The sequence below is a fragment of the Macrosteles quadrilineatus genome, unplaced genomic scaffold (genome assembly GCF_028750875.1).
Source record: "Macrosteles quadrilineatus isolate MER2022 unplaced genomic scaffold, UCM_ALF_1.0 Scaffold_12__1_contigs__length_5162894, whole genome shotgun sequence".
Lineage (NCBI taxonomy): Eukaryota > Metazoa > Arthropoda > Insecta > Hemiptera > Cicadellidae > Macrosteles > Macrosteles quadrilineatus.
In genome coordinates this window covers 3,748,650-3,773,017 of record NW_026542605.1, presented here as the reverse complement: position 1 = coordinate 3,773,017, position 24,368 = coordinate 3,748,650, and the positions used below count along the sequence as shown (strand labels likewise).

The following is a 24,368-nucleotide window of genomic DNA, read 5'->3' as shown; positions in this document are numbered from 1 at the left end:
ACAAACAACAAACTGTTTTTTTACACAAGGATATATATTCTGACAAATAGATAATATATTTCTTAGTTTGTTTAAATATTCGAATAATTTGTTTATATTATTGAGCTGTTTAGGGACTTATGTCCAGACAAGCCACTAGTGGGAATTTGAAATTTACTATTTTTTTAATTATATCCGTAACCGTTGAACATACAACGCTTCCATATACAAAATTATTTATTTTTTTAAGCCCTACAAAATGGTTTAGAGAGAAATTATGAAATTTTGTGTTTTGGGTCAAAAATGGGAAAATCAATTTTTACACCATAAAACCCCCGTTCCCATAGTCCGATCATGCTGATTTGCGAACTCGTTCGAATAAACATAGGTTTACACGTTTGTACCAAATTTCATCCAAATCAGATAGTTTTAGCTTGAGTTATCGCCCTAACAGACACACACACAATCACACACACACACACATACATATATAGGTATATACTGTATTTATATATATTGTCAACAAAAAAAAAAATCGCGCTCCACCAATGTCAGTAAAACCTACAACTAGTGTTTCCTCATCAACCGAAGCACATATTGAAAACCTTTCAAAGTACAAACCTATAAAAGAAGAATGTTTAGTTTTGTTTAAAGAACCTTTTCACCGACACCTAGATTCAACCACAAAAATTTGGTATCCGACTCTTTAGAATTTGCCCAAAAAAATATTATTATGAATAAAATTCTACCACTTTAGACAGTAAATTGCCTTTAACCTTATATTAAAATTGTAAGAAAATTCTTCGGAACCTGACCAATTACCTCCTGATCATCAAATTGAAAAATTTATCTAAAATTTACCCAAAAACAAAAATCTTACAAAACAAGAGTTAAAAGCAATCACATCTTTACAGAATAACAAAAAAAAAAAAAAAAATCTTACAAAACTAGAGTTAAAAGCAATCACATCTTTACAGAATAACAAAAATATTGTAATACTTCCTGCTGACAAAGGAAACAGCATAGTTTATAAACAAAACTGATTATATTAATGAATATGAATGGCAATTACAAGATTCTTCAACATATAAGAACAGTACAAACCAAGTTGACAAAAAATATAGGCTCACAACATTTAAATGAACTACAATACTACAATAACAGAGAAAAAGTGACTAGGGTTTTAAGTTAAAACATTGAGGGCGGTAAATAGGCTATATCAGTGGGTCCTTCCTTTTTTTACACAAAATTAATTTTTTTGTTGCCCGAAGTCAACAAACGTCACAGAGTGTGCAGTGACGTTTGTAGGAACTGTGACGGAAATACTCCATTTTTGGTTTCAGAAACACTGTTTTACAAGCTAGAAATGTTAAATAGCACTATGTCCAATATTTACAACTACATCTTCCTCCTTCCCAAACATTGTTTATTTCAATAACAATGAATCATGGAACTGCTGATAACAATTTGGTATTGGGGAGTCCATCTTTAATAAAAGGAACATAAACTAAAATAATAAACTATAAAATATATTTTTGTGTTGTATAAAAAGAAAAATCACAAATGAAATACGTCAATAAATGTCCGTTCAAATTAAACCATCTTTTCTTTTCAACACTCACACAATTGTTGTAAAATGTAGATAAATTAAATAACATTACTATGACATGAAAACTAAAGATTTTGTTAACTAGAATTAGAAAACTTAGAAAACTAGGATGATTTTGTCTTGTCACTCCAACATGTAGTAGGCCTACCATGAGCCATGTACTACTGAGATCGAAAGTGTATCAGTTCAGTTGTAGAGCAGAGCCTCAAGTTGATGGCCTCAAGTATAGTACCATGTACCATGTATTACTTGAGATCGAAAGTGTATCAGCCCAGTTGTAGAGCAGAGCCTCAAGGTGGTAGCCTCAAATACACTACCATGTACCATGTAATACTGGGATAGAAAGTGGATCAGTTCAGTTGTAGATCAGAGCCTCAAGGTGGTAGCCTCAAGTACCGTGTATCATGTACTACTGAGATAGAAAGTGTATAAGTTCAGTTGTAGAGCAGAGCCTCAAGTACCGTGTATCATGTACTACTGAGATAGAAAGTGTATCAGTTCAGTCGTAGAGCAGAGCCTCAAGTACCGTGTATCATGTACTACTGAGATAGAAAGTGTATCAGTTCAGTTGTAGAGCAGAGCCTCAAGGTGGTAGCCTCAAGTACCGTGTATCATGTACTACTGAGATAGAAAGTGTATCAGTTCAATTGTAGAGCAGAGCCTCAAGTTGATAGCCTCAAGTACACTACCATGTAATACTTTAAGTGTATCAGTTTAGTTGTAGAGCGGGGCCTCAAGGTGGGTGGCCTTAAGTACCGTGTACCACTGAGATCGAAAGTCTATAAGTTAGTTTGTAGAGTGGGAACGGGGTACCTCAAACTGTTGGACCCCAAGTACCATGTACCATATGTATCACCGCGATCGAAAGTGTATCAGTTCGTTTGTAGAGCGGAGTTGCCGGGGGGGGAGGGGGGGGGAAGAGATATATTTAACGTGTCGGGCTGGAGGGAGGTTATTTTGGTAGATTCGCGCTAACCACGTGTATGTGAAGCTGCGGCGCGGCGCCCAACTGAGCGCTGAGGAGTTCACGAGAGATGTGACCTTGTCCTGCTGTCGGGTGGAGGGTGCTTGCTGGGAACTAGGTTGAATACACGTTAAAATGTTGCCCATTTTTTTCTTTGGAAGGCATCATTGCGTTACATTACCTACCCCTTTGTGCACCCAATATTGAATAGGATATGAGTTTTTCTGTTTTATAGAAGTAAGGTGAAAAGTTAAGATAAAAGTCAGCATCTCTTACATAGTTTCACAGTGGACTAAGACTTGTGCTTGAGAATTTGGTTTTATAGTACACGGTCTGGCCTTAAACAACTTTTGCAGGCTCTGCCTTGTGTTGATGGATTGGAAGTCCACAGATTGTTGACATTTTTGGCAGATTTGTTTCGAATTAGGGAAATTCCGGGTGTTGATGACTCACTGCTTCTCAGTTTGTTGATCCCATGTTGCCGTTCTCCACTTTCCGATTTGTTGAATCTGGTTCTGTCCAAGAACCAGCTGATCGTCCTCATCAAACCTATCATTGATCGATTGATCCCTTCACTCACTTGTACCGTTCACACATTTTTGTGTAGAACTACGCACACAAGTGTCGGCTTAGTATTTATTCTAATCTTTCTAATCTGAAAGTCTGATTATGTTTTTATGAACCACCTACCTTAGGATGACATTACCTTACAAAATTTCTGACTACTTTAAATTCCTAATTTAAATTCGATTGTATTAGTTTATTTGAGAACTCAAAACTTTATTTTTAAAGTACTTTTTATAAAACAGTTGCTATGTTAAACACAAGCCTGAAAATATAGAATAGGTCGTTCCCTCGGGGCCTAGAAGGAAATAATTATTGGTGTCTATGACAATAAAAACCCCAAATGCTTAAATTTGCTTCGTTTAGATTCGCTCTGTTTAGATTATGGTAGTTATCTATATTATTAATTCGCTACATGAAACTTTGTGAACAATAAGGCTTTTTGTTTTAAGATTTAACCCCACATATTGTATAGCCTAGCAAAATACACACGTGAGTGAGCCAGTCACAGATTGTGCCAATATCTAAAATCCAATTCTTTGCCCTGAGTTATATAGACGTAATCTTGGCTAGACTGCGAATCACGGGCGCCTCCAGTACACCTGACATAGCATATATTACACCTCACTCATATGTGACATAATGTGACACCGTGGTCATTTTTAAAGTACGAATTTTTAATTATAGGCCTAGTGTTCTCGCTCATGGTAGAGATATTTTTGACTTTTAGAGCAGTTTGAGGTCCGACAGACAGTGAGTTGTGAGTTGTAGGTATGCTAGATGAGTAGTCTTGATAGCTAGATTCACCTCGTAGGTGTGGGAAGTGTTAATGCGTGTAGGTTGGACGTTTAACCTAGACCTAGGCGACGACAATGACTTGGCACACCAGACCACTCTTTTGTGTCCAGCTTCTTACCTACGCGTTTTATAAACATGCCACGTTTTTGGCCGATTTAAGTTTTGAGCCTAAATGCTCCTTGGGGATCTCTTGATGGTTTGGATGCGTAGATGTTAGAATCGGACATTTTTACGAAATCGTCTGAATTGTTAAGAAACGGGTTTCGAGCTTATACGCCAGTGTATTTTTTTCTGTCCCGAAAATTCGCCCGTTGATTTTACGAAGATCATAGCACCCGATGATAAAAATGCTAGGTATCGTATCATTGTAACATAGTGTATTATATTATAGGCCTACATCATAGTATCGTGTTGCTTATTCCACGAAAATAAATACCCCCTTTTCCCCTTTTAGCGAATTTCCCTATAGGGAAGTAGCTATTACCGTAGGTGGCACGGTAAAACCTAGGCTCGGGACCGATTTACTTTTTCATTTTGATGTCCCGAGGGGCCAAAAATACCATTTGTTCAAATGGAAATTCGCTTAGACGGCAGGTTTGCTGCGGCGGGGGTATTTAAATAAAGACGAAAACTATTTTGGGAGCTACTTTATCAAGGTGTGAGATTTTCGTTTCGTGAGTTATTTGTTTTAGACCGAAGTGATGAAATATACTACACATAACTTAGCGCCACACTCTCTTATTTACAGCAATACCAAGTAACATTATGATAACAATAGTTATCTCTGTCAAATTCTGACTTGCCCACGTGCATGTCTTTTGGGACATGTATGTAGGCTTTTCCTTGGAACTGTACTAAGCGATTCTGCGGAACTGTGCCAAGCGAAATGCACACCTTGGCGGGACTTTGATTGGCTTTCGTACTCGTTACTATTGTGATTACATTTATATTAAGAAATTGAATTTATTTTTTGTTTCACTTATATTAATCTAGGTACGTAGCGTGCCCTTTAGCTAATTTACTTGTTTGGAACAAACTCTTGCTGTTGCCTCCATGAAAAGACCGATTGATATGGTAGTCCAGTCAATGAATGATCCAAAAGTAGGTGTAGAGTGCGTGAGCAGGTAACTAAGCGATTCCTTCAGAAACTTGTTCAGGGGGCTTAGGGTGTTAACATAACAAAAGTCCTGACTCCTAGGTGGTGAGCCAGGGGGTGGAGGGGGGAAAAAGGGGGGAAAAAGGTACGCATTTTGGGTTTTTTGATTATATCTCGAAAACTATCAACTTTTTGTATACTATAGTAAATTATACAAATGAAGAAGATTAAATTTTCTACAAGAAAAGTATATAATGTGTTTATTTTGGTTCAACAGATTACGAGTTATAACTTATTTAATTGATATCTTATTAAAATACTCCTTCCATAAGAAATACATGTAAATTAGTATGCGAAATGGGGCGAATCCTATCCGCCCAAAGGAAATATAACTGATATTCTGGAAATCTTGACAAAATTTCCAGTAATTTGACACTTTAATCATGAAACTTTGTCAAAAATTAAAGCGAGGGTGAGCGTTTAAAAATGGGATGATTTAAGGTTTTTTTTATATTTCCAATAAAAAAACACCAAAACTCGACATTTTGTTACCTCGCCCTCGCCTTAATTTTGGATCAATTTTAATGATTAAAGTGTCAAATTACTGGAAATTTTGTCAAGATTTCCAGAATATAATTTATATTTCCTTTGGGCGGATAGGATTCGCCCCATTTCGCATACTAATTTACATGTATTTCTTATGGAAGGAGTATTTTAATAAGATATCAATTAAATAAGTTATAACTCGTAATCTGTTGAACCAAAATAAACACATTATATACTTTTCTTGTAGAAAATTTAATCTTCTTCAATTTTATAATTTACTATAGTATACAAAAAGTTGATAGTTTTCGAGATATAATCAAAAAACCCAAAATGCGTACATTTCTCCCCCCCCTTTTTCCCCCCTCCACCCCCTGGCTCACCACCTAGGAGTCAGGACTTTTGGTATGTTAACACCCTAAGCCCCCTGAACAAGTTTCTGAAGGAATCGCTTAGTTACCTGCTCACGCACTCTACACCTCATTCCTTGACTGGACTATGGGTATATTAGCCCAAATATAAGTTAATAATGGAGTGTGAGACCAGCTGTTCCTTAAGCCGGAGCAATGCATTGAAAGCCCAATAATCAACGACATCTGAGTCTACTTTCGAACTATCAATAGGTTTCTCACATTTTCAGGATTAATCCGACAACCTTACGATATCTATGCGAGAACTTTAACCACTCAATAGATATGCCAGTTTTAGTAAATATTGACTGGTTTCTATGACGTACTTAGCTTACATATAAATGCTTTTCATATTACCCTGTGAATAGCTGATTGAAACCAGCTCGATATAAACATTGGTGATGAATACAAGAAAATAGTATAGGAGGGTATTGCGTACCACTAGTGTTCTAGGTATTATTCTGGTTGACGCACGGGTATCACAAAAATGTTCAACCAGTTCCAACTAAACCCGTCAAGTAGACGTTTCGCGATTCCCGCCGCGTTGATAGCAGTGTAACTGGACTGAGATGCGGCATTGGACGCGCTCCAAGCAAAACCATTCACCATATCTATTTTGAATCATTGTACAACAATATTCACCGAGTGTGTGGTGTCAAATGTATTTATAGGTAACACTCCGTCAGCATGTTTTGACAACAGGAAAATTGCAAATTAAATCAAGAAATTGAAAGAACGTGACATTTTGTATTGATTGTCGAATGGTCTATTGAATGGTAACGAAACATCCCCCATGCAAACCTTCAAACTATGCGGATTACCAGTTCCTGCATACTTGTACCAAGATTTACTATAGTAAATAATATTTTGCTGACTCAGTACATAGTTAGCTATCAACAAGTTTATGGTTAAATTGTTAACGCTTGTGCTTGATATGAAATAATTCTATTATCTATTAGCTCCGCACCATTCACAGCCTGCCAAAAATGTAGGGGACAAATGTATGTAATAAACATACAAAAACCTCATATCAAAACATGAGACCTATATGAATAGCGATACGTGGATAGCCAGTAATATTGGGCGTAGTACGTAGATTCTAATCTTGGTGCAATATTTCAGCTAATTGGGTCCAGTGGGTTTCGCGTGATGGTGAGACAGACACACGCACATCATGCTTATTAGATGGATTGACTTCTCGATTAGTTTTCTGATCGCTTGTGGACTATGTTGAGTGTTGACAAGGTGTTGCATTGTCCGTGGCTGTACTCTTCTCCAGCCACGAGTGCGTAAACTATTGTATTTGTTGCTCGATCGAATTTTTGTATTTTGATCGACGTTTTAATCTCTGTCGTGAATAAATATGCTCTAACCTACGGTGTCAAAGCATTCGTTTAATTTGGATCAGATAAAGACTATTTTACCACATCTAACCACGTGTAAGTCTTTTGGACACGTTTAGTTTTTTAACAATCGGGATGAGTTTGCCGTCTAATAATTTATTAGCGGCTATAAATGCAACGAGAGATGTGTCTCTTGTCTCCTGCGAGATAGGGACAAAAGTTAGCCATTGTTTCCCGTTTCACACCATTTGGCTGATGCAGAGGGATAATAAATTGTCTCATTCGTCAAGATAAGCTATTCACGATCATAGTGCGTGCTCGTGTGCGTGTGTTGAATGACCGAATTGTGACGAAAATAATTATTTTTGGATTTTCGTGACAAACCCCGGATGATTCAATTTTTTTATTACTATAGTTTAGACTTAGTTATGGATGGATGCAAGGTGGTTGTTTGGTAGAATGCACGTGTATAATGTGGGGTTGTCCTTTTTACTAATTTCAGTTTGTTTAGATTGATTTATATTATTATATTATTATTGTATTAGTTAAGTTGTGGGGATTGTAGATGGATTAAACTATACATTTAGGACCCACCTAATCTCTGCTTCTAGAATTGCATGGAAGACGGTAGATATACATAAAATAATTTGTTGTAATATATTTCGCTCACTCCAATCTTTTAATTACACCTTTTTTATCCCGCAGTATGTCCACAAACCGTCATTCGAAGGTTCTAAATACACATTCCTGGTTATTTCTGAACACATAATTAATTTACATTTGAAATCCGTACGACTATCGCATATATTTTGTTTATCCTTTTCTGGAAAAGAATAATACTACCGTGTTATATTCAAAGACTTTTTTTATTGGGCCTAATAGATCTAGGATGCAATCGTTTTAGTGGCTTAATCACGTGTATCTCAAAATTACATAGTTCTCTAATTTTAACCATATTTATAGGCTTTACAGTTTTATTGCACAGTAATATAAAATTCGACCAACTCTTTAATACGCATAAAAACTTGCAACCAACAAAATTGCAATTCCTAACACTGGAACACTGTAGTTGGCGGAGAAACCACTACCTAACACATTATGCAAGTCTCGTGTTTCTTAGACTAGCTCTGTTACAATTACCGGGAATCGCTTTAATCTGTTCCCTCCGTTTTTTGGCAGTCAGCTGTGAATCAGCTGTTCTCGCGAAGTCGGTTGTTTTGGCCCAGCGAGCAGATGGGTTTCCCGTGGACTCGCCAACGCCAGGCCACTTGTAAACCGGACCAAAATAGTGTAGTGGGGAACCAGGCCCGATATTTCGCAGACATGATGTTAGGTCTGTTTTTGTTTATCCGTATTGGTTTTAGTTCGATTTTAAGAGATTCTGAAATTTAGTACTTTTAACCTTACGTTGAAACCGTCGGTGTGTTGTGTATTTAAAGGTTTTTGCTGGAATAGCGGTGTCGAAATCAGCTGAAATATGGCTTAAAGGCTTATGGCATAGCCGCCAGTCTATTTTAATTCTGTGGTCGTTTGTTGAAATGGAATTAAACTATTTAGTATTTTGTTGGGGGGACTTTGTATTTTGTCATTCCAGTAATTTATTACGGATAAATTCTTGGTTATGTTATTGGACATTGTTAGAAAATGCATTTGAAAGAATAGAACAATTTAATTGACTATGGACTTACTACGTAATTCATACCGGGCGTAACCTCATCTCAGTCGTTTTATCATTATAATGAAGCATAAATACAACGTTTGTACAAACAATTGCCATACGTCTGGTCGCAAGTCGGTTGTTGATTAATATTCGTGGTACCTAATGTTGGTTTGGTTCAGAATAAATTCAATTAATTAAGTGTTTTTCAGTTGTTGTTTTGGGCTAGTAGGGGAATTGTTAGTTGTAAGTTAAACATCTGTTTGATTTAATTTAGTATTAATTAACTAATGGAGACTTTGTTTACACCACAGTCGATTCATTATCACTGTAGTTATATTGACAGTGTATATTCATTAGTTGTTTTGTCTGTTATTCTATTTGTATTGACATCTGAAGAGCTAGATGGATTGCCTACATGTCTACACTAGTTGTATTGTCTATACCGCCAGTTGTGTTGTCTATGTCTATACTGCCTGTGTCCGACCGCGTATTTTTACCCAGGAGCGTCGACCGCCGCGCCGGTGAAATTTCCGCGCGCGCCGCGTTGGCCACGCTTCTCGCTTTTCCGATTAATGCAGTTTTTCCCTTCTGGTCACGGTCCGGTCCGCCGTTTTCTCCCGAACTATTCTGTTTTCTTCTGCCGCTTCTTGCTGCACGTTGGACGGATCGACCGTAACTAACCTCTTTCAAACTGCTTCAAATTCTTCTTTCATACAATTATGCAATTACCCTTCCATAATTGACTGTGTTAAAAATTGTTGTTAATTGTGCTTAAAATGTAATAAAGGTACTAAAAGATAGTGAAAATGAAAATGAAAATGTATACTCATTTTTAACTTGACTTGAATCATGGTCTATACGAAAACACGATTAATTCTGAGCAACGACGTGATGTGTTTGATATTAAAGCGGAAAGCAAATATAATTATTGTTTGATGGCATATTACCTAAAACCAAAACTTGTTTATTAACAAAATAACACATATTTTGTATAATGTGTAAACACGTTTAAATAAAGAAACACAATAACAGGTGTGCCTAGTTTTCTTCGCTATTTGGCACAATCATAGACATGAATGAATCAAATTCCTTCTCCTCGACTTGAAATGAAACAATTGGTTTGTTGCACTCAGTTGATCCGTAACATTCTTTACTTAGTGGCGCCATTTTTATTCGATATCGTATTGGTTCCAGGCTAAAATACTTATAACATTTTTAATCCTCTTTTTTAAATAATTTTCAGTAAGCAATTTATTGGGTAAAGTGTGAATAATTGACCCAGCGCAACTTCATCTAGGCAAATTTGTTTAGCTTCCTAGAGTTTAATGTATTACATTGATCGGCATCGTTGTTTATTAATAATTGAACTGACGTATTTGTATTTTTGAATTAAGTTGATCTTTTATGTTGTTTGTATTGCTAGACATATTTCAATCCTTTCATGTAGGTCCAGGCGTAAAGTCCATCTGATTCTTACGTTCTTTTTCATTGAGAAAATTTATCCGTTAGTAGTATTAACATGAGTTTTTATCACATCTTTCTTGTAACAATCGAAATTTTACTGCAATTACGATCTTACTTTAAAATCTAACAAATCTTTGGTTAAGGATTCATGGGTTTTTGTTTTTTACATAGTTTTGTTTATAACAATTTGTTTTCGATGTGCTCATCGTATCCACACCCATAGTTTTACTCAATTAAAAAATTAAAACATTCTTGGAAATCCAAAAAGTAAATTAGAAAATACAACAAAATCTGGCATACATCAAATTCAGTGTGACAGTTGTGAGATTAAGTATGTTGGACAAACAAAAAGAAATGTGAAAACTAGATTATCAATTCAATTATCAAGATTCAAGAACACACACAACAGAACAGAAAAATCTGCAATACCAAACATTGTTAGGAAACGGACCACACAATATCAATCAAAAATACTTAATTACTAAAAAATATAACAAAAATCTGGCGAATGAATGGGAATCATTTTTAATAAATAAAATGGACAATTTAGTAAATAATGATAATAGTCCAATTCAAAATGTTACATTACTAAATTCTAAATTTACAAAGTTATAAGTTAATTCTACTTCATATTTAATTTTTATACATATATAATTTATTTTTGTAATTTTAGCTAAATGTATTTAACAGAATAATTTTTATTTTTAACTACCCATATGTTACATTCTTTAAAATTTATCAATGTATTTTTAAACATAAACATAACCTTCAGTTTTGTGATGTGTCTGATGATGCCAACATAGCTGGTAAAAGGCCTCATGAAATTAAAAATTCAGAAAATATTGGTGAAGTTTTTATTTCAAATTTATAATCATGGTTTTACTGTTGCCTTTTTTGCAAAAGTTACTGTTAGCCTAGTGATTATGTTATAAACAATACTGTTTAGTAAATATTATTGTTAAACCGTATAAAAGACTCATTGAACTACACGTCACTATCTTGACCCGGCGACATTGCAGTTGCGACACGATAATTGATGAACATTTCACCATCCAACTTAATCAATCGATTACATTTTTACGTTTATAAATAGCGAAATTGTGTTTGCTTCGTGTAACAAATCAATTTGACGCAGGTTTAACAATCGTAGTGGTGTTTTCAATTTGTACCAGCTTATTTGTGACCAAAAGAAATGGCACAATTTCGTTGTTTATTTTAGGCTTGCATAAAATGTCAGCAAACACTCGTCACTGTTACTTTGTCGAAGAACCACTTTATCTGAACTAAATAAAAAAAATCTTAATTTGGATTATTTTGATTTAATTAACTTTTATTCGAGTAAACTATATCGAAACGAACGGCTTTTTTAAATATGTATTTTTACTTGACCCAAGAATAAACGTAGACTAATAATAAACTCTTAACAGACTACTTTGATACAAATACTATATATGCGGTTTCAAATATCACTTCTAATTACCAGTACTTAGGTAATCTAAACTGATTCAACAGGTTTGCGCTTTGGGAAGATTAAGGTAAATCTCCTACTATATCAAGCCTATCCATCGACACAAAAATCACGTTTCACAATCGTGTGGGTGGAGTTGGTAGGCCTATATACAGACTGATACAATGTTGTGTTTGAGCCTCCTTATTTTCGGCGGGAGATAACCAATATCTGGCGGGAGCTGAAGTCTGGGTGTGGTCGCCGGGACAGTAAACCTTATACGATTAAGTTTTGACCTTTCGTTTGACCCGTTCAATTCTTCTACCGGTGACATCCGTGTGGCTTTATCATTGCATAGGTTATTGTTTGAAGTCAATGACCACAGAAAATGCCACGATTCGTCGTCCAATGGGCAAATATGCTGTCATCGTACATTTTATATGACTGGAGTTTAACTGCAGATTCCTGAGGGGTTAAAATGTATACTAAACTAGTACACATTTAATCTCATTGTACCAACGCATGTTTGATCTACGATTGTACCAAAACACCTTATTTAAGCTCTATCACCACCGACGAGGGAATAAGTACTTATTCTCTGTACAAATAAGGCTAACGTCGTTATTGTTTCTGTCATGGTGACCAATCAATAAATATCATTTTCCTTTAACTTATTATGGTAAATTTGAGGGCCCGTGGAATGGAAGACGTCGGCAGGATCATGTGTTATCTTAATAATTGATTATATTATCTTAGCAACATAGACGTAAATTATCCGGAATAACTTTTTCGATTAAACTTATTACTTTCCCTAGATATTGATTGCTCAATCTCTGGATTATTTGGGTTCAAATTTGTTATTATGTATTTGTTATCTATTATATTGTTATTACTGATCTAACATCCTTTTCGTGATATTTTCTTTCTTTGAGCACAATGTTATACAACCATTATTTGTATATAGTGTTAACACATGTTTCATTTGGTGATAAACAGTTGCTTGTTGTCTCTCAGTGGATTTCAATCTGTAGGAATTGATGTTTTATTTTTTGGAAATTGTCGTTGAAAAAAGTTTATTTTTGGCTTGGCTTATTTTTACGTTATTTTGCAACGTTTAACCTCTATTAGTTCAGTATGTTGTTCGAGTTCAAACTATCATACTTCCATATTTTTAATACATGTAATTTCGCTTTATTTACGATTATCATCAGGGTAAGAATGTAGATATTCACTATCCTGTGAACAGTCAAAGTGTCACTATTAAATCATTCATATTAACTGCGTGGAAAACCACGAATTAGCTTATGAAGAGGTGTCGAGACGACAATCTTAACATGAATAGAGCCCTCCACTGCCAATGTAATAGCTTGGCTAAATGCAAGTAGTAAATCTTTGTTTTGAGAAGCATTACAGTGGCTTAGCGTGCAAAATGAACGTACGCTTGTGCTGGAGGTTACGGTACGTTACGTTCGTAAACATAACGTGGAGATTACGTAGGTGACGACGTTATTTTAGTAAACAGCTTAACTATTGCTGTCTAGCTCTAGCTCAAGCAGTTTTTTGTTTGCACTTACGGTCACATTTGTGTGAATAAACTAACTGCAATATTTTTGTTTTGTAGAATGATACGAAAGGATTCGAGAAGTTCCGTTTTCTATTCTACCTTTGGAATTTTTTCCTTAAATAAACTTGTTATTTAAGTCGATAAAATGCTAGAATAGCCTATTTTTCGTTGTTGTCCTGTTTACAATCCACGTATTAATACCATAATATTCAGTGCTACATAATCTACTCCAGGCAAGAAATATGTCGAAAACATAACGAGGGGCTCAGCTCCGGTCAAGTGGTTAGAGTGCTGGACTTCTGTTTGTAATCTTAAACTAATCGGCAATGCCAATTAGGCTACTGTGCGATATACCGAGAATTTATGGTTCGGAGTCCACCTTTTCTGTAGGTCTACATATAAAGTATTTCAATTAAATATAGTCCAGTTACATGAAAAGTCTGAAAACTCTCACTTAACTACATATCCCAAAAACCCCACAATTTATAAAACACTAATTACGAAGTGTATACATTGCATTTCAGCAAATCCCCTTGAATGCTCTTTTCTCTCCAAAAGTTTAATTAGGTGTAATTGCTATTGAAATAACCCATCTTCTGTAGGTAACTCAATACTTTTTAAAATTATCTAAGTGTAGTTACTTACTTTCGTTGTATTGTTACTGTTCTCCACTTTAACTAGGTTTATCTGTACGCGGTTTCTATTAGTGTTTAACCAAAGTATTACGTAAGGTATGCCGTATGTCATAACAAATGATTATTGAAAAGGTTTCCTAGAACTTGAAACGCGCAAAAAACTGTTGATGGAAAAGCGGTTTGACATGTGAATAATACGTTGAGCGTTCACTTTCATTATAAATTCATATTAAAACAAAACACTAGTTGTACAACTCGTGTCGAGATTAAGTATTTGTCTTGGGGTAAGTGGTGGATTATTTGTGTTTAAAATACCCCCCACCGCAGCAAACCTGCCGACTAAGTGAATTTCCATTTGTCTGAATTGATTTTCAATTAAATCTATTTAAGTAACATTAGGTTTAACGAGTACCTAGGTTTGCTGCTACAAGGAAACTAAAAGTGGGAGTTTTTGGTAAAATATTAATAGCTTAGTATAAAATATATAAATTTGCCTAGTATGATCAAAATATATCCATATACAAGCTAACTACAACACTTTACAATATTCTCCATAAGAATAACATGGGCATTTTAAAGAAAACACAAAAACAATTGCGGTTTGTAATGGTTATTTTGGGTTTTTTTTTATTTTCTCCGTTACCAATAACCGTACAAAACACTTTGATATACTAAATAATTTGTATTTTTTAGTTCTTTATAAAGGTCTAAAGAAAAATTGGAAAATTTTGTATTTTAAGGGTCAAAAACGAGAAAACCCAATTTTCCTCATGAAATGTCCAGTAAAACCCCGTTCCCATGGTCCGATGCTGGTTCGCGAACTCATTGAAGTTTATCCCTCTTTACACCTTTAAACCAAGTTTTATCAAAATCGGACGCCCGTTATCGCATTCACATGCACATAATATATAACTCTATATATATACATACATAAAAATCTGAACGAATGGTGTTTTTGGCCTCTGGGGACACCAATATGTAAATCGGCCCCGGGCCTAGGTCTTACCGTGCCACTTACGGTAATTCCCTATAGGGAAATTCGCTAACATGCTTTTAAAATTAGTATGTCCCTCCGTTCACTTGAAATAAAAGTAAAGTAAATAATAGTAAAATCATCATGTTTTAAATATAACAAACGTTATTGGTAAATTGGGAACATGTTTGTAGTACAATTGTTTGAAATCAAATGTTTGAAAATCTGACGAACTAAATGACTCAACTAAGTATGTTCGTGTCTCTTATACGAAGAAATAGTCCTTCAATTGCATTAATTTGATCTGTTATATCTTCCAAAGTCCAGAATATATAACAAATTCAATTAAAATAATTTATTGTACTTAACCAGACATATATAGATAACCGAAAGACATAGACATTCGTGTAGGCCTATATATTTACGAATGGAAGTGTTTTTACAAAAAAAAAAAAAAAAACAATTTTACTATCTCGTAGTTCTAGATTTTTGTTAATATCTAGACTCCACTCCCCATTATATTCTTAAAGGAGTTGCTTTTATCTCATGTAGAATACAAGAACATAATTGGTAAGCTCTTAAAAAAGATAAATAAATAAACACACAAAATGATATTGAATGATTCGTAATATAATAAAATTATAGTAGTCTACATGATAATATTGTTTTTGGACCACATGGTGAGATCTGTTCTGGCCAAGGGGAATTGTTTTACTCGTAAATAAAAGATTATGCAGTTTCTCAAGCTTCACCACTCAACTAATCAGATTTTGGAAACGCAACGCATTGCGAGTGTGTAAGTGGGCAGCGGAATGTTTACCCTATCATCGCCACAGTTAATCACTCGTATATCGCATGGGATGAGGTACTGTATCGCTAGCAGACAGACAGTTGTGCGTTAACGGTATAAGGAACTGGTCCTGGTCCAGACGTTCCGGGAACCAGCGGACAACTTGACTGTGACTCACCGGAACACGGGACCGCGGACCGTCTGTTGTCTGTTCTAGTGACAACCGTAATATATCTGCGACACCGACACTATCGCTGGACTTGAGTACGGTCTGTGATCGTAACTGATAGCGACGAGGGTTTGGCTATTGGCTGACAGGTTTCTAGAGTGCGAAACTGGGGATGATGTTTGGAATGTTTCGTTCTTGTTGCAATTTTAATTTTTTGAGTTTGTCGGAAGATATGTATAATACAAGCTAACTTACCGTGTGACAACGACACTATCGCTGGACTAGAGTACGGTCCGTGATAGTAACTGATAGCGACGTGACGTTGTGGTTTGGTTGTTAGCGGGCAGCTGGGTTACTAAAGTGCAAAACTGGGGTTCAATGTTTGGAATGTTAAGTCTTTTTGCAATTTGAATTATTATTGTTATGTTGAAAAAATTTATTTTTGGAAATTCAAATCGTCAATAAAACATAGCATGACTTTAAATATTTTGGGATTTTTTTAGCTGTATCTTTGCCATTACTTAAAAATAATAGGCCTATTGTGGAATCTTCATCTAATCTTATGTGCACGTGACACAACCAGATTGTTAGTGGGGGAGGATAATTTGAAACTTCTATCAAAGTTAACTCTAATTTCCCTATTTTTAAGATAGGTTTTGTTTAACGCCTTTTTAACACCTTGCTTCGTCTAAAAATTCGAATATATTACTCTTGCATAATGCTGATAAACGATTGATAAACTGCTTTGAATTTCAATGTTTATTTGTTCTTCATGAAAGGTTTCCTCCCAACATACACAGGTCCAAATGAAATTACTGTAAAACTCCTTTGCAATCAAAACCACATTTTTTGTCTGCAGAAACCAAGTAGTTTGCGTTTGCAGTGTACAGTGAAACTACTACTGTATTGTTTACTGTATTAAATATGCTATTAATTATTTGTAATCGTTCTGATTATTTGGGATAAAATATTTCAAAAGCAACACTTCCTATTAATGAAAAAATCTAAGTAATTAAAAAAAGTATATTTCGAAGCACTGTCACAAACCAATAAAATAATCAAACACATCAATTAGCCCAAAGCTTTATTTGACCATATCATGATTTTCTTGTTATATTGAACATTTATAGAGTTGTTTAGACAAGTCTGAATCCCACATCACAGTTTGGTGTAACCCTGTTGTGATGTTTAGCCGGGAACAGTGAACAATGACACAGTGGCATTGCACTGTTTGATGGTGTGTGGCTGAATGCATTGGCAGCCAAACAATCCAAGTAAATACAGCACAGAGGGGCATAACGATATCTGCCAACTCTAGCTGTAGGCCAAGTCTGATATTTACGCTGAATACTAACCAACACCACCAGCAGCCCTTGTCTAGCCTTGATTGGCTATTTGTGTGTTGTATTAATAGTCAAAGGTATAGGTAATAACCTTGGAAATAATTTTGATAGTAAGTTTTATAATACAGTAGAACTCCAATTATCCGAACTCCAATTAACCGAATCTCCAATTATCCAAATCGCTTATTTCAACAATTTTAAAAACGTAAAGCTACAGTAATAAGTTTTGCAAAATATCAAAGAATTGTTATTAAACACATTTAGCCAATTTTGGACTTTGATGGAACACTATTGACTTAATAACATGTATAGAACACTTGTACCATGAGCATTGTAAACTGTAAAAATGTTCTGATTTAAATTATTATTAATTAAAAGTTCACTTAGTACCGAAAATGAGTATTTTTCTTTAAAATTCCCGGAATTTTGGTAAAACTCCGATTATCCGAATTTTTGATTATCCGAATGGGGTCTGGTCCCTATTGATTCGGATAATCGGAGTTCTACTGTATCTTTGTTTTTGGCCAATCAGCTTATGCTAGGTATTTAGTAAGTTACAAATCAGTAGAGGTTTATCTTGGATAATGTTTTGTCAGCGCTTTATGTCACACAAGTGTGGTATATAAATGCAAGGTAAATGACAATACCCCCGCCACAGCAAACCTGCCGACTAAGCGAATTTCCATTTGTCTGAATTGATTTTCAATTAAATCTATTTAAATAACATAAGGTTTAACGAGTACCTAGGTTTGCTGCTACAAGGAAACTAATAAAGTGTGGTTTTTAGTAAAATATTAATAGCTTAGTATAAAATAAATAAATTTGCCAAGTTTGATCAAAATAAACAAGCAAACTAAAACATTTTACAATATTCTCCGTAAGAATAACATGGGAATTTTTAATTTAAAATTTTTATGAATTTTCTCCATCGCCAATAATGGTACAAAAACACTTTTATATATTAAATTATTTGTCTTTAAGCTCTTTAAAAAGGTCTAAAGAGAAATTGGAAAGTTTTGTGTTTTGAGGGTCAAAATGAGAAAAACCAATTTTTGCCCCATAAAACCTCCTGTAAAACCCTGTTCCCATAGTCCGATCATACTGGTTTGCGAACTCATTCAATTTTATCCCGCCTTAGGCCTACACATTTGAACCAAATTTCATCAAAATCGGACAAAAATTACCCATTATCGCATTCACATGCACATCCTAACTCTATATATACACATATATATAAATCTGAACGAATTGTGTTTTTGGCCTCTGGGAACATCAAAATGAAAAATTAAATCGGTCCCGGGCCTAGGACCGACTATTGCCTCCTACGGTAATAGCTACTTCCCTATAGGGAAATTCGCTAAAATCTGTGAAATTTTGGACAGTACTGTTTTTTTTTAAGTTAAGTGTTAATTTCTCCAAGAATCATTCGGTTGTTTCTGGGTAGTCAGAGTATCGTATATAATCTATCTTAAACCTGTTGGTATTTTCTGTGAAATCATTCATTTATTGTCTTGTAGGGTTAGCATTCATTAAATTTTTATCATAATAGCTTAACAATCAAGATAACAGCTTGAAATGAAGAATAAAATAAGTTATCACATGCCATTTCTTTATTATTATTTCGTCCGATTATGAGTTCCCTTACTTTGAAACACAATAATGTTTGACTTATCTGACTTATTTTTTGGCTTCACTGCATTTTTTAATAAATTTATCAAAAGAATGACTCATATATTGTTTTCATTATTTTTATTGAAATTAAAAAAAAGTTAAAATGCTGCTGCATTAAGATACTTGTTGTAGATTTACAGGCTTGTAAATATGTTGTAGGCTTTGTATTGACAAAAGTATTTGTTTGTACAGTAGCTTGTTTTGACAAACCTGTATGCTCCAGACATATATTGACAAACTCATCGATGGGGGGGGGGGGGGGGGGTCTCGACAAACCTGTTGTTTGTTTGCAGGTTGGCATCAATAAACATTTATGTTTTAGCTTGTATTGGCAAACATATCGTATGTGTACATTATTTCATCAACAAAAAATCATGATTATAGTAATGTTGTAGGCTTGAATAGAAGTACAGTAGAACTCCGATTATCCGAATCAATAGGGACCAGACCCCATTCGGATAATCAAAAATTTGGATAATCGGAGTTTTACCAAAATTCCGGGAATTTTAAAGAAAAATACTCATTTTCGGTACTAAGTGAACTTTTAATTAATAATAATTTAAATCAGAACATTTTTACAGTTTACAATGCTCATGGTACAAGTGTTCTATACATGTTATTAAGTCAATAGTGTTCCATCAAAGTCCAAAATTGGCTAAATGTGTTTAATAACAATTCTTTGATATTTTGCAAAACTTATTACTGTAGCTTTACGTTTTTAAAATTGTTGAAATAAGCGATTCGGATAATTGGAGATTCGGTTAATTGGAGTTCGGATAATTGGAGTTCTACTGTATGTTTTTACAGGCTCATATTGACAAACATGTTGTATGTCACAGAATTGTATTGAATCATGTTGTATGTTGTAGGCTTATTTTGAGAATCATGTTTTATGCTGTAGGCTTGTATTGACAAACATGGTGTATGTTGAAGGCTTGTATTGACAAACACATTTTATGTTGCAGGCTTGTATTGACGACAACCTAGACATGGTTGAGTTCCTGGTGAAGCATGGAGCAGATGTCAACAAAGGAGACAACGAGGGGTGGACGCCTCTACATGCTACGGCCTCTTGCGGCTTCATCAGCATAGCCAAGTAAGTTACTAGTCAGATAACATATACTGTTTAATGATAAATTATCATAATCTACTAATATTTGTATCCTATTCTCTAATACATGCTATGTCTGTTCGTGACCATGTATAAAAACTACAACATTTTCAAAAGCTTATTTCTAAATCCACTGGTAGGACTTTCCTGAAAGTTTGGAATTAGGGACTTTTTTGCCGAAAAACAATTAGCCTAAGCCCTACATCTGCTTAGTTTAAGATTCTTCACCCTCTACAAACTCAGAATGTTTTTCAAGGCATCTAATTGCTAATGCCATGTCAATAGCTATAGCTGTGGCCACTTGATTAGGCATTCATAGGCAATGTGGTACTTTTTTTGTCCTAGGACGCTAGGCACGAGCCTGGGATTGTTTTTCACATTACTTCAGGCTAGACCTAGGGGTTGCGGCATTATCACTTAGATAAAATCCATTGGTGTCTTGGCAGGGATCGAACCCGGGACCCCACGGACTAAAGTCCCGTGCTCTAACCACTACGCCAGCTCGCTCCCCTAGTGCCTGTTTTCCTAGTTGGTATCCATCAAATAGAATGCTTTATTTTTGACTAACAATTTTATTCTCAGTACAACAATCTTTTTCACACATATTAATTCTAAAAATTCCTGGCTAATCAATTCCACAAACCAGCACCATTATTTAAAATACACTTGTTGACTAATCAAACTTTAGTGTGTTGTGGCCATGGAGGATGTATCAACAATGTTTTATTATCTCTGCAACACTCCCCTTTCTAAGTAGTGTATGCAAATAGCAGACACTAGGTTGTGTTTGTTACAAAGAACTATTGTCTATTTTTACTCTTTGTTGTTCATCACTGATCTGTGATTGATTGTTCTTTCAGACACAAATTTTACTTGCAAAAGAATCCCCTCAAATGATATGATAGACAGCTGCGTTTCATTCCAAAATCCCTTAAATTTATATTTTATATATGTTATATATGTTTTCACTTAATACACCATAACAGTTCAATATTTGATAAGGATTTTTTTATGTTGTGTATAGATTCAGTTTTAAAAGCCTCTTCAAAATAAGAGTGAAATATTTGCTACTTGGAGGTCACAAATTGTTTGATATTAATAGGCATGATTTGTATATGCAATACTCCCTAGAGTGGATTAACGTCCACACTAGGGAGTACTACGACTATCCTAATAATTAAACAGCAGTACTATCCTGATAATTAAACCAATTCCTAATATAAGTCCAAAATGTGGTTCGGTTTCCACTATAAGCTGTTGTAAGTCCCTTAGTTGCCATTGGCTGTATTAGCTATTAATTAACAGCCGTGTTTAAGAATGTCGACATTGGTAAGTAACAAGACTACAAAATCACGCCACTCATCCTACACTCATCTCCATTTATCCTTGGGTTAAAATACCTACCTTTGTATGGTCGCCATTTCAGATAAAAGTATTAAAAAAGTATCTGGCCGCTATCTCCATCTGACACTTGCGGCAGCAATTGTGGTTGGCGCTGAAAACTACTTTGAATTGTAATAACGGTTGCAGATGCCTACAGTTAAATTCATGTAGTGTATCGTAAAGCTAAATTAATGAAAGTTAATTCACACAAATTCTGTGGAGTGCCTTCAAGACAAGACAAAAAGAATACTCTTGACGTTTGCAATATAGTTTCACTGTAGTTGTTTGGTTTGTTGTGCAGGTTCCTGATAGAGCACGGGGCCAATGTGGCGTCAGTCAACAATGATGGTGAACTGCCGGTGGACATTGCAGAGTCCGACGAAATGGAGGATATGCTGCAACAACACATAGACGAGCAAGGTAAATCATACAAACATACTCACCATCAAATGGGCTCTTGGCTTACCCCAATAGTTATTTTTTTAATTTTATCAACATATAACACAAATATTGGATCACAGTTTAAAGGAATACTAGCTGTGAGCCCGTCCTAGACGTTCAGGAATTGACTAAGCAGTTAAAACTGTATATAATTCAGAACAGCTATTTTACACGAGCTATAACACAAATTCTGGCAGTTTTCTTGTGAAAAATCATCTTTTAATCAAAATTTATGTGACCACCTTTATTTCATCGTACGTTTATTTCATCATAACGTTAAAACAGATAAGAAATAATTTTTTCAATTTTCGAACATTTTTTCAGTCACAGTCCCCTTAAAGCTGGGTTTTCCTAGGAGCGGAAGAGGAGCGCAGAGAGCGGAGAGCAGAAAATATATTAACATGGTGTTCCATCATGGTGTTAAATCAAACCCCCTTTTTTATAATTTTTTGCTGTATGTGTTAACTTGTTGCCTACTAGGCATCGCACTCCAAGTACGATAACACTTGGTGAATTTTCAAAAGAGATTAATGATCAAACAAACAATATTATTTCACTGTCACCTAAAGCGACCAAAAACTACGTTTTAATAGAATGAATATTATACAAATATTGAACATGCAGTTTAGTCAAATGATATATTTATGTGTGCAGGCATAGACTGTGACGAGGCCCGCAACGAGGAGGAGCGTATGATGTTGAAGGATGCAAGGGAGTGGTTGGCGATGGGAGAGATACGTGAGGAGTTACACAGCAAGACAAGAGCATCTGCGTTACACGTGGCTGCTGCCAAGGGCTACATCAATGTCATTGAGTAGGTGTTGTCGTTTGTACAAGATTCAGAAATGTTAATTTTCACAGTACTTGTTTGTTTTAAATTATAAGCAAAAATTGAGACATTCTTCTTCTGTTGATATTCTATTGTTATTCTAATGTATTTTGTTTCACCTGAAAACATTGTTTTATAGCTAGTGTTATTTTAACCTCAAAGCCTTTAGTAGTACTCCTCAATTTAATCCATCAGCCTTGGACAATCCTAACAACTGAAGGCCATCAATTTATTTAATTTCGTTTAGCCTCAAGATCACATTTTCTAGAACTTTCAACCTTCTTAGGGTTAGAGATGGACAAACCAGTCATAAGTGTGAAAAAGCAGTTTCCCATTCATTTGCCCAAAATTGTTATCAGTCTGTTTGACCAAGTTTCCATATGGCCAGTCAACAGCCCTACATAATATAGACAACAACTGCTTTCCAGTCCGTTCTAAAGGGCTCTATCGGAAGGTTTCTCAAAAAGTTGCTATGCTCAGATTGTATTGATGTCATGTATTGGTTGACTGTGCTAGTCCTTGTATTGACCATTCACTATGTTCCAGACTACTGCTGCAGGCGGGTGCTGATGTAGACACTCAGGATGCCGACGGTTGGACTCCCCTACATGCAGCAGCTCACTGGGGTCAGAAGGAATCATGTGAAATGCTGATTCAGCATATGTGCGACATGGACACTAAAAATCTTGTTGTAAGTAGGATCTGAAGCTGTGTAAAATTACTCAACTTAGTAATACAACTTACGTTAATACAACTTAGTATACAAAGCTAATTGTTAATAGATAGCTTAGTTGTCAGCTTCTTAGACATTGGTGGGAGAGTGACAGGTCAGATTTCACACACCCACCCAAAGTTGATAGGTTTCAACTAGTGATGTGCGGATACTAAAATTTATGGATTCTCGATCCTTTGAAATTTTAAAACATGTTGTTCTCTGATCAAGTGTTAACTGAAATTTTAACTCTTGTGTAAAATTGTAATGATTGAAGGCCACTCATATTTAATACATGTGTGTGTTTCCAGGGTCAGACAGCCTTTGACGTGGCAGACTCAGAGATGGTGAAGGTGCTGGAGGAACTGAGGAAAAAACAAGAAAGTTTAAGGAGAGAGAAAGGAGACCTGATCATCAACAAGCGGCACAGTCAGAGGTACACAAACTCAACATTTGTTTACTCTACTGGCAAAAAACTCAATACAGTACAGTCCCCAACACTCAGAGTAGTGTAGACTGAAAGGGTGCCGAGTTTTAATATGGGCCAAATTTAAAGCTGAGACAGATTTTGGCACAGTTTACTTCTTCACCACTTTTGTACATGATTCTCTTAAATACCATAATAATAAAATAGATCAATTGAAGTTTGTCTTGGTTAAAAAAAATGCTTGACTTTTTTTATAAAATATAGGTTATTGTGCTGACCGACTGACTCCTTAGGCTAAATAGCTGATCATAGAGTCTCCAGGTATCCAGTTCGCAAGAAGTGCTGATTCCAAAATGGCAAAGTCAATGTTAACTTTTGAAGTTACTGAGTTTTTTAGTTTGCTAGCCTCAGGTTGTAATTAATAAACTTCAGTGTTGGGTAGT

At 35.2% G+C, this 24,368-nt stretch overlaps 1 protein-coding gene across 5 annotated transcripts in view; it reads left to right on the top strand.

Annotated features, from left to right (window-relative positions):
* Positions 1-24,368, top strand: part of LOC129004847 (protein phosphatase 1 regulatory subunit 12B-like) — an 82,546-nt gene that overhangs the window by 8,011 nt on the left and 50,167 nt on the right. For all 5 annotated transcript variants that reach the window (XM_054433513.1, XM_054433511.1, XM_054433512.1 and 2 more), the window contains exons 2-6: positions 19,988-20,118; positions 21,818-21,936; positions 22,612-22,771; positions 23,333-23,477; positions 23,810-23,934. In XM_054433513.1, the coding sequence (XP_054289488.1) occupies positions 19,988-20,118; positions 21,818-21,936; positions 22,612-22,771; positions 23,333-23,477; positions 23,810-23,934 (680 nt within the window). The remainder of the gene's footprint in view (positions 1-19,987; positions 20,119-21,817; positions 21,937-22,611; positions 22,772-23,332; positions 23,478-23,809; positions 23,935-24,368) is intronic.